At 38.2% G+C, this 16,169-nt stretch overlaps 1 protein-coding gene across 1 annotated transcript; it reads left to right on the top strand.

Annotated features, from left to right (window-relative positions):
• Nucleotides 1-3,787: 3,787 nt before the first annotated feature.
• Nucleotides 3,788-14,613, top strand: LOC147850603 (xanthine dehydrogenase 1-like). Its single transcript, XM_087336691.1, has 14 exons — nucleotides 3,788-3,917; nucleotides 4,523-4,622; nucleotides 5,696-5,804; nucleotides 5,912-7,399; nucleotides 7,484-7,726; nucleotides 8,994-9,308; nucleotides 9,953-10,192; nucleotides 10,271-10,555; nucleotides 11,178-11,399; nucleotides 12,700-12,861; nucleotides 12,966-13,100; nucleotides 13,449-13,685; nucleotides 13,787-13,960; nucleotides 14,097-14,613. The coding sequence occupies exons 2-14, from the start codon at nucleotides 4,585-4,587 to the stop codon at nucleotides 14,337-14,339; spliced, it is 3,891 nt and encodes a 1,296-aa protein (XP_087192817.1). The 5' UTR covers nucleotides 3,788-3,917; nucleotides 4,523-4,584; the 3' UTR covers nucleotides 14,340-14,613.
• The last annotated feature ends 1,556 nt before the right edge of the window (nucleotides 14,614-16,169 follow it).

Below are 16,169 nucleotides of genomic sequence, written 5' to 3'. Positions count from 1 at the left end.
CATAGGAAGTAACCGGAGTTCGGCACGACAGTGCCGAGCAGCAAAAGGGGAATGCGCGGCACACGGAATTGGTAACGCGAGGACTACAAGCGCGAAGGAAGGTTTCCGATTCAAGTGATCTCGTGTAGAAGGCCGGAGAGGGATCCTCGACACTGGTTCCGAAGACCTTGGTAGTTTAGCCGCGGTGGCAACGTAAGACCAAGGAGAAGGTAGGTGGCGACAAGGGGATGAAGGCGATGGAGATCAGCGTGGAACGACAATTGGGATGACGCGCAGGTCAACTGAGGTCAAGCAGGCCATCACGGGTGCTCCTCGGGCGAAGGACACCGCATATCCGAAGGGACGTGGAACGTGCATACGGTCAGGCAAAGGGCCAACAGAGAAGCACATGCACTACGGGATCACGGTGAATGACCTACTGACAGGTTGAACGAGCCTACGAAGAGGCAAGCACGGAGAAGGAACCGAAGCCGTTGGTTCAAACCGATGAGGCCAACATGGCAACCGGAATGCTGATTACGGAAGACCGGTTCCTCACCGACCATAATCTCTCACCTTTCTCTGGACTTGGCACGCACCGGTGGACGTGCGGTTTGGTGGGGGCGAATGTCGTGAAGATTCCAGGCCATGGTGAGAAACCGGCGAATATCGGAAGAATCGGCAGGGTGGAGAATGTGCACTCGCCCTTGTACAAATGGTGTAGGTGATAGGGGTGCCTTTTTGGCGCCGGCTAGGAGTTAAGTCGGGACAGAGAATCCCTTGTAAATCGAGATTTATCCCACATTGTAACGCATCCCTCTCCTTATTCTATAAAGGGAAGGGGGCACCCTTTGTAGAGGGGTTGCCCATTTTGAGTTAGGAGGGTATACCACTTAGGTCGAAGGCGTGTTAGTTCTTCTTCTTCTTACTTTCTTGTTTCTTGTTAGGGTTCTTCAACTTCTTCTTCTTCTTCTTCTTCGTCGTCGTCGTGTGGGTTGAGTCTTCGTGTCTGTTTAGGGTTTAGTCCGGTTAGGAGCTCGTATGTCTAAAGGGGTTTAGGCTTCTACCCGGTCTCCTATGCAATACCCCGCTCGACGCAATGAGCCCGAGAGCTCCTTGATTGACGGCTTGGTAGCGGATTGCTGTTGTAACCTAACCTACCTTGGTCCGGCTCGAAGCCGGAGTTGTATCTTGCTCTTGTAATTATATATATAAAAGGTTGTGCATATTTGTGTCTCTGTTGGTGTAGGGTGCATTTCTTTCCCTTGAAAAACAAATGTTTCCTGTACATAAGAGGTGTGTGTTGAGTCGGTGTTGCGCACGTGGTCTCTCTCTCTCTCCTTCTCTCGTGTTTGGTAGCCGCTGGTATGTGTCCGGAATCACTTCGGTTTGCGCCACAACCGGTGCAACCGGGACTGGAGAGAGTCGGCTTCTCGACATCCATCTCTTCCTCGTCTGAGGCCCCCGTGGTCCTGCCCCCTTTCGACACGTACTCGCGGATTACCGTCACAACGCGTTCATGTTGGAGATGTCGACTTTTAACACATCAGCACGAATCTTCAGACAACCGATATCTTCACCAAAACCCTAAGAGCCGACAAGCTTCGACAATTCATGCCAGACCTTGGATTGATGATCCCTGACTTGCCAAGCTTGAGGGGGAGTACGTCCGAACTAGGTATCAGCCGAAGCGGACAAGCCAACCAAAGTTGAGCTTGAGGGGGCGTGTTGAGAATCAAGCTCAACCTAGCCTAGTGTGTGAACACACCCTTGAGAGTGTGTGAACACTCAAACGTCAAAAGTCACACCACTAATCTTTACACATTAACTATGTGTCATAGAATCATATTCTATTACACATAACTAATGAGTTTCCACATTCCCGATGACTCATGAGCTTCAATAGTTAATGAAGAGAGAGCGACTATATAAAGCACTCTTCTCGTACTTTGTAATAGGTCGGTTAATGTATCTATCTCGTGTTTTAATTATTATTATTATCGTAATTAGCTTACCCTAGTGGTAAGTCGATAACACTACAAGCATTGTGTCTTGGGTTCGAAACCCAATTTCCTCATCACCTCTCTATTATATACTTCATATATATCTCTATTTCACTAGATGCCACTGTGGAATGTAGGGGTTCAACCCATGACCACCTGGTCTCCATTGGGCAACCTTACCAACTGAGCTACATCCATCTGGGCATCTATCTTGTGTTTTCTCTCCTCTCCTCTTTTTTTTTTTTTTTTCATAATTACCTTACCCTAGTGGTAAGTTGTTAGCACTACAACCATTGCGTTGTGGGTTCGAAACCCACCTTCTTCATCTCTCTATTATATACTTCTTATATATCTCTTAATTCACTAAATGCCACTGTGGAATGTAGGGGTTGAACCCATGACCACATGGTCTCCATTGGGCAACCTTACCAACTGAGCTACATCCATCTGGGCTTCTCTCTCCTTTCTCTCTCTCTCACACACACACACATCTCTAACCTATTCCGATGCACAAGAATCATCATCGATTCTTTACAGACATTGAAGACTTTATAGAAGATATAGGTTGAAATTTTATAAAATTGATCTAATATGTTTTGGAATTTCCCCGTGTAATAAATAAATGACTGGTTATGAACTCTTGCCAAGAGAATTAGCTATAAATCTTTCAATATGTGATTTTTAAAATATGGTATTTGATGTTATGGTATGTAATGTTCAAATATGCAATGTGATATGTGATGTGTCAATTTGATAAACGATGCTTCAATATGGCATTTGTGTTTCACTATAGTATTTGATGTTTCAATATTGCACGTAAAATCCCACATCTATGTACCATACTTCTAATGATTTGAGTGAAAAGTGCAGATGAACAATTATAACCTTCAATGTTTTTTCTTTTTGATGGTTATCGAAAAATGATTTTGGGATTATGTACTAGGATAACGAAAAATTAAATTCAAGATTTGCGGATACCAAGATACTTGATGACTCACAATCACCTTAGACTTGGTTTCTTCGTAACCGAGGAGAGAAGAATAATCAAATCCTCACCCCTTTCCGTGCTTTATTATTACAATTTGCAATCGATCTAGGGAAAATACTTTTTCGATTGGACCTTGCTCTCATACCACTAATGGCTACTTTTTTAATACAAAGGTTGGAAAAGTATAGACATTGAGAGAGTGGATAATGAAGGCTCTTCATGCCAAACATGTAGACATAATATATATAGCCCATATTATTCTTTCTCAAATACAATTTCGATCATGATAATCCTCGTATGAAATTTCGAGACACTTGTGTGAACATGAGCGAGAAGGGGGGGAAAAGAGGAGAGACGTAAGACTCGCTCTGTGGGTGGGCGGAACCCGGAAGTTAATTGCTTCGATAGGAGCTTGACGGATGTATGTAATGTACACACTCTACTCTCTCTTACTCATGATGTGGGAAGTCTTGCCAAAATAGAAGAAAGAAGAAGAAGAAGAAGAAGAGGTCTTTTTGTTTGGGACACATGTCAATGTGAATGTGTCTCTTTCTGTCTCTGTCTGTCTCAAAAGAAGAATTCCAATCATCCCCCAAAAACTCTACATACATATATGTATGTACTGTATATATATATATATATATGTACATTACATACATATATGAACTTATTATTCACTCACACACAGAAGAAATCATCGTCTCTTTCACTCCTGACCCCCTTCAAGAGTTCGAGTTCGAGTTCTTGTTGTTTTCTGGTTTTCCCGATCTTCTGTCGATCGATGGGATCGCTACCCCCCCCTCCTGCACACCATTCTTCCGCCGCCGCCGCCACAGATGATTATGATGATGATGATGATGATGCTCAGCCTCTCCTCTACATCAATGGCAAGAGAAAGATCCTCCCTCGCCACCTGGCGCACCAGACTCTGCTCGAATTCCTTCGAGGTAAAGCCAAAAAAACACACAGGAAACAAAATAAATAAGTAAATCAATTCTCGCTGTCTTTCCACTCCATCTGGTTTCGATTTCCTTCAGTTCTCTCACTGGATCGAAATTTTCATCTTCATTCATGGTGCTTCTTATTTATTTCCACATCATTTGTGGTTCTTTGATATCTTATGCTTCTTTTGAGATTATGTCGATATTTATATATATAGCATCCGGTTGCTTAAATCTTACACGATATCTTAGCTCCTAGTTGAATAAATAAATAAATAAGTAACTAGAACATGATAGCTTAGCTCCTAGCTGAACAAATAAATAACTAAATAGAAACATGATTTTTATTTTATTTTATTTTTGTCAATCAAGATCATAATCATCATATGATAATCAGATCATAATCATGATATCCACATTTTTTTTCTATATAGAACATGATGTTATTCAGTCAATCATCATCATCATCACCATCAAATGGTGTCTTTCCTGCTACTGGCGTTGTTTTAAATTCCAGCATCCTCTCTTTGATGTTATCTACCACATCCTTTGCAACTTCTACATGATTACTTTGATGATGTCTTAAATTTATTTTCACCTTTGTCCATTAGAGACCGGACTTACTGGCACAAAGCTTGGATGCGGAGAAGGTGGTTGTGGTGCATGCACAGTTATGGTCTCGAATTTTGATCCGATCCAGAAGACTATCATGTAAGAAATCACCTTTATTTCTCAATCAATCAAAACACTGGCTAGGTGAGATCTTCTCTTGTAGTTTTGAATTCGAGCCAGTTTTATAAATACCATGTACAGTTATGGTTTAGGATTTTGATCGATCCAGTAAAAACCATCATTTTCAATCAATCAAAATACTTTCTAGTGGAGATCTTTTTGCTTAGATTTGAATTTGAAACCAGTTTAATGTATATAAATTCCACAAAAACCAAGAAAAACTAGAAATGCAATACTTAATTTGGATTCAAGATTTTCTGGGCTTTCTATGTGTATAGCTTTCATGGAAAAGATGGCTTAAAATACTTTTTAATAGAGATCACCCTGCAACTTCTTAAATATGAACCTGTGTTTTATGTATATAAAGTTAACAACAGAAACTAGAATCAAAACAAACACCTGCTCATCGTGATTTTACCCTGTATTTTAACTGTGAACCGTTTTTTATGCATATAAATATTATGAAAATGTAGTTTTGTGTGAAGAACAGTATCTTATCCAGAGGTATCGACTTACGTTTTCATGATCTCTGCCTGCATTCAGAAATCTCCAGAGAACTAAGAAAGGAAATGACACCTGTGAACTATTTGAGAAAAAACCTCACATTATGTACACAAGAGAGAATTCTGAAGCTTTGTTGGACAATGAAATCCTCTTTATTCCCTTTAGGTGGGATAGAGGCATTTACCTGCTTTGTGTAATTCGTAATCCTGTATCTTGGAGAATTAAGAATAACACATCATCTATCTCTTGCAGCTGTGACTATACTGAAAGAATGTTGGAATCTTTTGTATCTGGTAATCGCTATTCACTGTTATTGAGGGAGGTGAGCTACTGTAAAAGTATATGGAAATAAGCGAGGATTTCCATCTTCTTGAATAAATTAAACTTTTGAGTTACATAGGACAACCCTGTGGCATAAGAGCTTTTACTGATGCTTGTATTTACATCGAAAATAAATGTTTTTTTGATATCTGTAATGAATGTAACGAGATGATATTCTAAACAAGTGTTTCAGCTTTGCTGACAATATGAAAATATTATTGCGACAGCCACCGTGCCATCAATGCATGCTTAACTCCTCTCTATGCAGTTGAGGGCATGCATGTAATTACAGTGGAAGGCATTGGCAATAGCCATAAAGGACTGCATCCTATCCAGGTCTTGGATAATTTGCAAATTTGTCATAGAATTTGGATCTATGAATGGGTTATATATCATGTCTCCATGATTCATTATTCTAAAAGAGTTAAGGCTTATTATTTCAGGAATCCCTTGCAAGCAGCCATGGATCACAATGCGGTTTCTGCACACCAGGTTTTGTAATGAGTATGTATGCACTTTTAAGATCGAGAAAAGAACCTCCTTCTGTGGAGGATATAGAAGAGAATCTCTCTGGGAATCTCTGTCGATGTACAGGATATAGACCGATTCTAGATGCTTTCCGCGTGTTTGCGAAGACAGATGATTTAGCTTATAGAAATGAAGCTTTGAATGGGAATGTGAAAGATCATGTTTCGGACCAGAATCTAGAAGGTAGAAAAATATGTCCATCAACCGGTAAACCTTGTGACTGCTCTGAAAATGGAGAAGTGAGGTCTCAATGTGATGAGCAAACTAGCATTTCTAAGGTAGATTCAGAGCTTATTTTTCCACCAGAACTGATGTCTACTTCACCCAAATACTTGCGTCTTCAAGGTAGAGATGGCATTCTCTGGTTCAGACCAATCAAATTGAAGGATCTTCTTGGCTTGAAGCAGATGTACCCTGATGCAAAGTTGATTGTTGGCAACACTGAAGTTGCAATAGAAACACGATTCAAAAGATTAGTTTATCCTGTTCTCATCTCCACTACACATGTGGCTGAGCTGAATTCTGTGAACATAAAGGGAGATGGAATTGAGATAGGATCTTCTGTGACATTGACAAGACTCTTAGAACTTATGCGCAACTGTATAAAGCAAAGGAAACCTGACGAAACATCGTCATGTGCTGCCTTCATTGAGCAATTGCGCTGGTTTGCTGGAGCTCAAATCAGAAATGTAGCTTCAATTGGTGGTAACATCTGCACAGCTAGCCCAATCTCAGACTTAAATCCTCTGTGGATAGCTAGTAATGCATTATTTAGAATTATGGATCATGAAGGATCAGCGAGGTCAGTGAATGCAGCAGACTTCTTTTTAGCATATAGAAAAGTTGCATTAGAGAAAAATGAGATACTCCTTTCTGTCTTTCTTCCATGGACGAAGAAATATGAATATGTGAAGGAGTTCAAGCAAGCCCATAGAAGGGATGATGACATTGCTTTGGTCAATGCAGGTATGAGAGTCTCATTTGTTGAGAGAGGTGGAACCCTAGTTGTAGGCGATGCATCATTAGTGTATGGTGGCGTTGGACCTCTTCCTTTGTGTGCTAGGCGAACAGAAGAACTTTTATTGGGTAGTGAATGGAATGAGATCACACTGAGAAAATCCCTCAAGGTGTTGCAAGAGGATATTGTGATCCAAAAGAATGCACCAGGTGGAATGGAAGAGTTCCGATCGTCCTTAGTGGCCAGTTTCTTCTTCAAATTTTTTTTGTTTTTGGCTTTTAAGCTTGAGCATGAAGGCAAATTGTGTCATAATTTTCCCAATACTTACAAGTCAGCTGTGATGAATCATCATAGGCCTCCCAGTGTTAGCTCCCAAACCTATCAGGCTTCAGAGAGTGGAGATGCAGTTGGTTATCCCACCATGCATATGTCTGCAAGGCGTCAGGTTAAAGCAAGAAATTGATCTGTCATATATGAACAGTTAATAATTTACTGTTTTACTTATGATTTTTACCACACTCTGGTATAGGTAACGGGTGAAGCGGAGTATACTGATGATGTCCAGGTGCTACCGTCTGGTTTGCATGCTGCTCTTGTGTTGAGTACAAAGCCACATGCTCACATTATGTCCATTGATGCTTCAGATGCAATGAGTGTTAGTGGATTTGAAGGGTTTTTTTCAGCAAAAGATATTCCTGGCAGCAATACTATTGGTGCTATAATATATGATGAAGAACTTTTTGCATCAGACACAGTCACTTGCGTTGGCCAGGTAATTGTGTGTTTTTACATTGACAGATTGAGCTACAGCTTGGTCCACCTCTATTTATGAACTTCCTTTTGTTTGTTGACAATTTGTTTTGTGAATCTCACTCAATACATAAAAATATAGATCTTCTCTTTGAATTGATAGTCAACTAAAGGTATATCATAAACCAAAAATTCACCCTTTACTGTTTTCAATTTTATATAGAGCATTATTTTGGTCCTACCTAGATGCAGCTCCCTAGATTGCTAGTTTTCTTTATGACTTCCTAGTTTTCTGTCTGTCCACATGCATGTCTATATGGAGTAACTGTGACCGACTGAGGTGTCATCTACGCTCTGTCTGCTGGTGTCAACTACTGTTCTCTTGTGCAAAGCAAAGCACAATCTCTTGCGGGGCTTGTACGACGATAACATCTGCCCCCCCTGTGAAGAGGATGTGACCATTTATGTAGTTATAATTTGATGCAGACTATAACAAAACTAAATCCAGGACCTTATTCGCCGAGATTTGGTACCTTGTAGTCACATAACTTGTACATCTTGAGTGTTGTTCTTCTGGGTGTACAACTGATTCTAGAACATGGTTTCGACAATCATTGAGGGAAGGATTGCTGTAGATTCTCTTCTCATAATTCTGATCATTGTCAATATTCATGTTTCGTCTGTTGCAATAGCTTTCTTGCATAAATTTCAACTTTACTAAATCTTAGACATGTATCATTTTCTCTTTCTTGATATTTGAGATGGTCTCTTTGGTAAGATATTACTCCATTTTCTCCTTGGCTGGCATAAATTTCAACTTTACTAAATCTTAGACATGTATCATTTTCTCTTTCTTGATATTTGAGATGGTCTCTTTGGTAAAATATTACTCCATTTTCTCCTTGGCTGGCATAAATTTCAACTTTACTAAATCTTAGACATGTATCATTTTCTCTTTCGTGATATTTGAGATGGTCTCTTTGGTAAGATATTACTCCATTTTCTCCTTGGCTGCAATGTACTCTGCTCTGACAGCATAGATTTTCTGCTGACCTTGAAGTAAGTATTGTCTTTCCCTCTAGTGTAGTCAATCTACTTTTGATTTGGCCTCTTAGAAGACATTAATATATCTCTTTTCTTTCTTCCAATCTTTCTTAAAGCAATTTTCTATTCCTCAGCTTTCTCATTCCCTTAGCATATACATAATACACCTTCAAAATTGCATTCCGTTCAATTGTCTATGCTGAAACTAAATTATCTAATTATAATGAACGGTCTTTTATGTACAGGCAATTGGAATAGTTGTTGCTGATACACATGATAATGCAAAGATGGCCGCTCAAAAAGTAAAAATTAGCTATGAGGAACTTCCTGCAGTTCTAAGCATTGAGGATGCCATAAAAATGGGGTCCTTTCATCCTAATACACATCGTTCCCTTCAAAAGGGTGATGTTGATTCTTACTTTCTGAGTGGGAAATCTGACCACGTTGTTGAAGGAAGTGTGAGAATGGGTGGACAGGAGCACTTTTATCTGGAACCAAACTGTTCACTTGTTTGGACATCTGATGGTGGCAATGAAGTATTTATGATTTCTTCAACTCAGGTATACCATTGAGTACTTTCGATTTTTGTCATACTGTTCCATGTTGTGCAACCATGTTTTCTGTATTTGTAAGTACAAGACTTGGTTTTTAACATTGTGTTTATGGAAGTATAAATGTTTAAATTTTTATGCATTTAACAGAATTATGAATATGCATTAAACATTAATTCTTGTTGATCTACGTCATATAAGATTATACATGATTGACATACAGATAGCCATTTACTAAGACTTGTGACTTTTGTACGTTGGCTGATCACAGTTACACCAAGTTCTACCATTTTTGTTATCTAATTGGAATCTCTTCAGGGCCCTGAAACTGCTTCTATGATGAATGACTCTTCCAGGGGCCTATTGTAGGTTAATTTAATGATGTGCTGCTTATCTACATAACAATTGCTATTTATCGAAAAGAAACTTTGTATGATGTACTTGAATGCATGCAATCTCTTATATCATGTGCATTCTTCTAAACTATTGTATGTGCAGGGATGCTTTTGTATGTAGATATTGACTTACCATGTGTCTCCATACAAATGCACTTAGATATGCACAATGTCTTGTGGCTCATATAACTATGCATATCATATAGTTGCATTTTTATAGATACTCACAAATAATTTCTTGTGTTATGATATTAATAGTCACCTCAAAAACACCAAAGCTATGTATCTCATGTTCTGGGCATACCGATGAATAAAGTTGTTTGCAAGACAAAAAGAATTGGTGGTGGCTTTGGTGGTAAAGAAACAAAATCAGCTTTTGTTGCAGCAGCAGCTGCTGTACCTGCATATCTCCTTAATCGACCTGTAAAATTAACTCTAGATAGAGATGTTGACATGCTCATCACGGGACAAAGGCATCCTTTTCTAGGGAAATATAAGGTTAGTAACAGAAATCAATAAGACTTTCTTTTCCGAAAGTTATGAGTAACATTTTCTATTTGTCGGATATGTTCATAGGTGGCCTTTACAAAGGATGGAGAGATTCAGGCTTTAGATCTGGAAATTTATAATAATGGTGGAAATTCTCTTGATCTCTCCCTTTCAGTCTTGGAAAGAGCAATTTTTCATTCAGACAATGTTTATGCAATCCCTAATGTAAGAATAACTGGAAAGGTGTGCTATACAAATTTGGCCAGCAATACAGCATTCCGGGGATTTGGTGGTCCCCAAGGGATGCTTATTGCTGAGAATTGGATTGAGAACGTAGCATGTACACTCCACAAAACAGCTGAAGAAATTAGGGTGAGTGTCCAATTTGATGTAAAGAATATTTTTGAACTTCCCTATTATCAACAAAAATACGTCTTTGGGCTCCCCATTTACCAATGTGCTGGCTCTTAGAATATTTTCATTGGCTGGATGGATATCTTCATTTGCACTGTTTATATGATGAAAGACTTTCTATTTTTTCTCTTCCCTTCACTTATCCTGTGATTGTGCACTAGCTTTTGGGATGATAGAAGACCATTCTCCATGTCATGGATGATGATTGCTTTAAATGATTGATCCAATTTTTATTTACTTGCATTGGTTTTTTTGATGATTTGTTCAAAGTTTCTATAGACTTCTTGCCTTGTTTGTTATAGGATTGTAGATAAAGTATTTTATCTTAAAAACAAATTTTGTATGTGTGCTCACAAATTCATGCATTAGAGAGTGAAGCAAAATACAATGTGTTCATGTAATATGCCAACGAAGTTTCAAGTGCATTTCTTCTCACCTTAGTTGGCACGCCTACATTTTCACGGTTCCATGTTCTTCAATATACCCTTCATAGTGAAGGACATGTTTTTGCATTCACAGGTTCTTGTCAAGTGGCTGCCTTTGTGTTGACCCTAATAACTAATGCTATTTAACTTTTTAGGAATTGAACTTCCAAGCTGAAGGCTATGAATTGCATTATGGCCAAATTGTTGAGCATAACACTATTCAGCGTATATGGGGTGAACTGAAGGAGTCTTGTCAGTTTGAAAGCAGGAAAGCTCAGGTCATTTCCTTCAATAATGATAACAAGTGGAGAAAACGTGGTGTTGCGATGGTGCCAACGAAGTTTGGCATATCTTTCACTGCAAAGTTCATGAATCAGGTTCCTCACTTTCCCTCTTAGACTTAGATTTGTTGTATTCATCTCCAAGTCTTAGTTAAATATTTTTCAATGTGTGGAGTCGCAGTCCCCTAAACACTCTTTGGCTCCCTTTGGAAATTATATGAAGAGTTACCTCACTTCCACTCTCTAAGTTAGAGTCATAGAACTAAATTGCCAATGTCAGTTAAATTTTTTGCAATGTGATGGAGTTGCAGTCCCCAACACATCTTGGCCTTCTTTTTTGGCGATTGCAATGAAGTCTGCATCAGAGACTTTCTATTCTGTACACTATCTAGGGCTCATTATATTGATAGTACTGATTTTATTTTACTGTACCCAATTGGTTTTGGATTCAGTCACCATTGGAATGCTAGTGAAGTTATTGGCTGTTTGTGTTATTTATCTCTCCATGATTGTGTTATGCAATCCACCAAAATTTGCCATTAGGTAGTATGAATGATGATATATATAGGGGGTATGGACTCAAGGCTGCTGTCAAACTGAATATGAAGCAAGTCACAATATATCGATTTCATTATTTGCCATTATGCAACACCACCAGACACAGACGTTTGCTACCTTTATGTTGATTTCATATTCCTCACAAATCGTGAATCATATTTCTTGTACCAGAATCTTCTCAATCCATTGATACCATGCCCTTGATGCTATAACGCCTTGAAGGCCCTCTCCAGAAAAGGCTCTTGTTACAAGCTTTTTTATTATTTAACATGATTAAGCAGTGAATCTAGAAAATGCATTAAAAGGATATTAATGTATTTACCTCAGTACATTCCTTCTTTGCTGAACTCACTTTATGCCATCTTTTTCAAGTCTGGAACTCTACGCTCATTTTTCACATAGTTTACAGTGTGAAACATGGAATCACCTGCTTTTCCACACATGCTCACGTTATTGTTGTCAGTAATTCACATCTTATTGTATAAATTATGTGGAATCCTGGAAAATCGATGAAAACAATTGACAGCTTTGCTTGTTATAATTCTGGGGGTAAAACTCATTATACAATGTCAGAAAAGTGATACATATCATACCTTTGTGTGTTTGCCCATGGTTGCATGGATTGATAGACCCATGATTAATACTCTAACATACACCTTGGATTTTGGTTTCATTTTTCCGCACTCACTGTTCAAATACTCAATGTCGACTATAAGCCTTTAATTAGATTTGGACTATAGACTGCTTAACATATCAGTCATAGACCCAGGAAGATGTGATCAATGTTCCTTATTTGAAGCTTTTCAATGTATTTTATTAATCTCAATATGTCTTTTAGGCAGGGGCTTTAGTTCAAGTATATACAGATGGAACTGTTCTTGTCACACATGGTGGAGTTGAAATGGGACAGGGATTGCATACCAAAATTGCACAGATTGCGGCTAGTTCATTTAGTATTCCTTTGAGTTCAGTGTTTATCTCTGAGACAAGCACAGATAAGGTTCACCATATTTTTGTGGGCTTAAATAAAAAGTCTATTTATCTTGCTGAGATTTTGTTACTATTAAAAATTTATTCATCTTCGTCAATTTACTAAACCATCAGGTTCCAAATGCTTCTCCAACAGCAGCTTCAGCAAGCTCAGACTTGTATGGTCAGGCAGTTCTAAATGCATGTGAAGAAATAAAGTCTCGCATGAAGCCTGTGGCTGAGAAGGGAACGTTTTCATCATTTGAAGAGGTATTTTTGGCTTGTGATGTAAATCATCATGGCCCATGATCTATTATCATTCTTCTGTGTCTTTTCTTTTTGTATGAGTGAATACCATTTGTGGTTCTGAATTGGTTGTATATGCTTTCAATGTATTCCAGGCACATAAATATGTCTCTTCAATCTTCCTTTTTCACAATAAAAAGTAAATAAATCATAATGATTTCACCACTTTATATTGGAATAATCTTCCTAGACTTTGGAATGTAAACGATATTTGCTGCTGCTGCTTATTTTTTTCTCAAGTTAGAATGATAGAAAAGCATCAACTAATGAAGTACAGAAGGATACTAAAATGTAACGTAATTTGGCATCCAGTTGGCGAGTGCTTGCTATTTCCAGCGTATCGATCTGTCAGCTCATGGATTTTATGCTACTCCTGATATTGGATTTGACTGGAGCATTGGCAAGGGAAAACCCTTCAACTACTTTACTTTTGGAGCTGCTTTTGCTGAGGTAGAGATTGATACCCTCACGGGAGACTTTCAAACTCTGAGGGCTGATATTGTAATGGACCTAGGATCATCACTAAATCCTGCTATTGACGTTGGACAGGTCAATCTCTTTTTTAGCACATTCATTTTGTGGTCTCACTTCTGTGTAACAAGCTTAATTTATAAGATTTTGAGCTATCATTAATTAATTTAAAATCACAGGTTGAGGGAGCGTTTGTGCAAGGAATGGGATGGATAGCACTAGAGGAGGTAAAATGGGGTGATAAAGAACATCAATGGTTGAAACCTGGCAGTCTCTTTACACAAGGTCCAGGAACATACAAACTACCAACAGCGAATGATATTCCTTGTGACTTTCGGGTTTCCCTTCTAAAGGTTTGTTATTTCTATGGTCATTCTATGCTCTCTATGTTTTCTAGGACTTTTTATTGGTTTGTTCATATTTTCGTTCCTTCCATGATGTGGTCTTTCCGAGATTTTGGCTGAAAGGTTTCTTTTGAAATTTGGTTAGGATGCACCCAATATTAGGGCTATCCATTCGTCCAAAGCGGTGGGAGAGCCGCCTCTATTTCTTGCATCTTCAGTATTTTTTGCTATAAAGGATGCTATTATGTCAGCCAGAAAAGAGCAAGGACACCATGGCTTCTTTGTACTTGATAGTCCTGCTACACCCGAAAGAATAAGGATGGCTTGTGCCGATGAGTTTACTCAAGCATTTGCAGTGCATGATTTCCAACCGAAATTGAGTGTTTAAGGAAATTCACGTTTTCCAATGTTTCGGTTCGAGTTGGCTTCTTATAATTTCGATGGGTAACATGCATAAAGTGGTATATATTGTATATAGACTATCTACTTTTTCTATGCATTTCATTTATCTGTAAATGGGGACTTCTTTATGTGCATGGCTTCAGAATAAATTTGAGAGCACATCATCAGTGTTTGTGCTCTAGTTGGCTGGCTTCCTCTGTTAATTTTCGCCAACATTTTTAGTAAAATAATCCAAGTTTTGCCAACCTTTTAAGACATAAGGACAGTGCTTGAAGTTGTAATCACTATCATTCACCTAAGACTTGTGTAGAGATTTGTATTTAAAATTCATTATATATGAAATATGGAATGTGCTATCTAGCTCGATGGACAATATGTTGTACTTTTGGACTTTTTTTGCATCTTCCACAGCTTAAGGAGTTAATTTTTACATTACCTCTCTATATTTGAGTGGTAAACCAAGTTTTTACTAGCTCATGTACCTAAGCTCAAATATCATCAAATGCACCTATATACTAAATTCCATTACGGAATGTAGGGATCAAGTTAATACCATTTGATCTTTGTTGGACAACTTAAAAGAACTGACTTGATGTATTGCAGTCTTCTATCAGCCAATTGAACCATATAGGTGTGGTCATGTATGGTGGGTTAAAGTTCCAATGTTTGAACCAAATGATCATTAACAAATGTTAACTTCTTGAGCCAAAGAAGAATTGTACTTGATTCATTGATATATACCTATGTGCACATAATAAATCAATGGCTCTAAAGATATGGTGAGAGAGAACATTTACAACTACTTTCGATATGAGATAAGTATCGATCTCAAGGACATCAAGAATTTGACCTTTGTAGTCTCTAGCTTGTTTTCATGATCGTCTTCTTTGTGTTGGAGCTTTTGATTTACGTGTTTGTGTGACCCTTTTTTTCGCAAAACATAAAAAAGAGTTGGTCATTTAAACTTGCAATTTAAGAAGTCGTTGGGTGTCTTGTATTTTTTAGTGAATTGATAACGGTTTGGTCTTGCACATTTCTAGTTAATTATGGTCCTTTGAAGTGCATTGATAACTAAACAATTTCAACTTCCTCTTTGAAGGATTTTGGATCTTTCTCATGCACTATCTAATGATAGTTTGAATTCGAGATGCCATTGATAAAACAAGCAATTAACAAATTGTCTATTCAAGAATAGAATTTTGAATCTAGGTTTTAGCATGGTAAAGATAATACTCAAAGAAGAATTTTTTTGGCTACACAGAGCTATGGGTGTTTCTCTTGCTTTGGTGCGAGATGGAGGTTGTAGAAACTGACCTTTGAAAACTGTGACAAAGTCTATCCAAGTATCTTGCAATTTCCTAGCAGTACAAAGCCCACGCCACAAAGTAGTGGCTTTACCTCAAGTTCTTGATAGATTTACACAATCTTCCTACTATCTGACTTAAAATAGGGCTCAAAATGAGACTCTCATGACCAAACCCTACACATATGCTTCTTCTATTCTCTTCTTTTTTGGAGTCTTGTAATTGGTTTAACAAGGGATGGTTTACTTGATATTCATCTCGTCTACTTGTACCCAATTGCATATTAGTGACATGGGCTTCCTGAGCTCCATGAGATTGCCAAAGTTCAAAATTTCGTTCATGGTGGAATTTAGGAAATTTTGTATTTGTGAGAAATATGACTCAATTGGAATTAATCGAAGAGTTGTTACTTGAATCCCCTTTGGGAGGATGTCATCGGATGGTCATTATTACAAGCCATAACATGATGTCATGATGTAAACTTATCCTCGGCAAACAATAATTGTTATCAG

Source organism: Azolla caroliniana, unplaced genomic scaffold, assembly GCF_043228905.1.
Source record: "Azolla caroliniana isolate FFs.n. ecotype wild unplaced genomic scaffold, voAzoCaro1.0.p SCAF_21, whole genome shotgun sequence".
NCBI lineage: Eukaryota > Viridiplantae > Streptophyta > Polypodiopsida > Salviniales > Salviniaceae > Azolla > Azolla caroliniana.
The sequence above is the reverse complement of the archived record's forward strand: the minus strand, read 5'-3'. Positions and strand labels throughout refer to the sequence as shown.

Coding starts and splice junctions, on each gene's coding strand:
- LOC147850603 (XM_087336691.1), top strand. CDS start 4,585: ATGGTCTCGAATTTTGATCCGATCCAGAAGACTATCAT. Junction 7,727..8,993: donor CAGTCACTTGCGTTGGCCAG/GTAATTGTGTGT, acceptor TTTTATGTACAG/GCAATTGGAATAGTTGTTGC. Junction 9,309..9,952: donor TTATGATTTCTTCAACTCAG/GTATACCATTGA, acceptor TGATATTAATAG/TCACCTCAAAAACACCAAAG.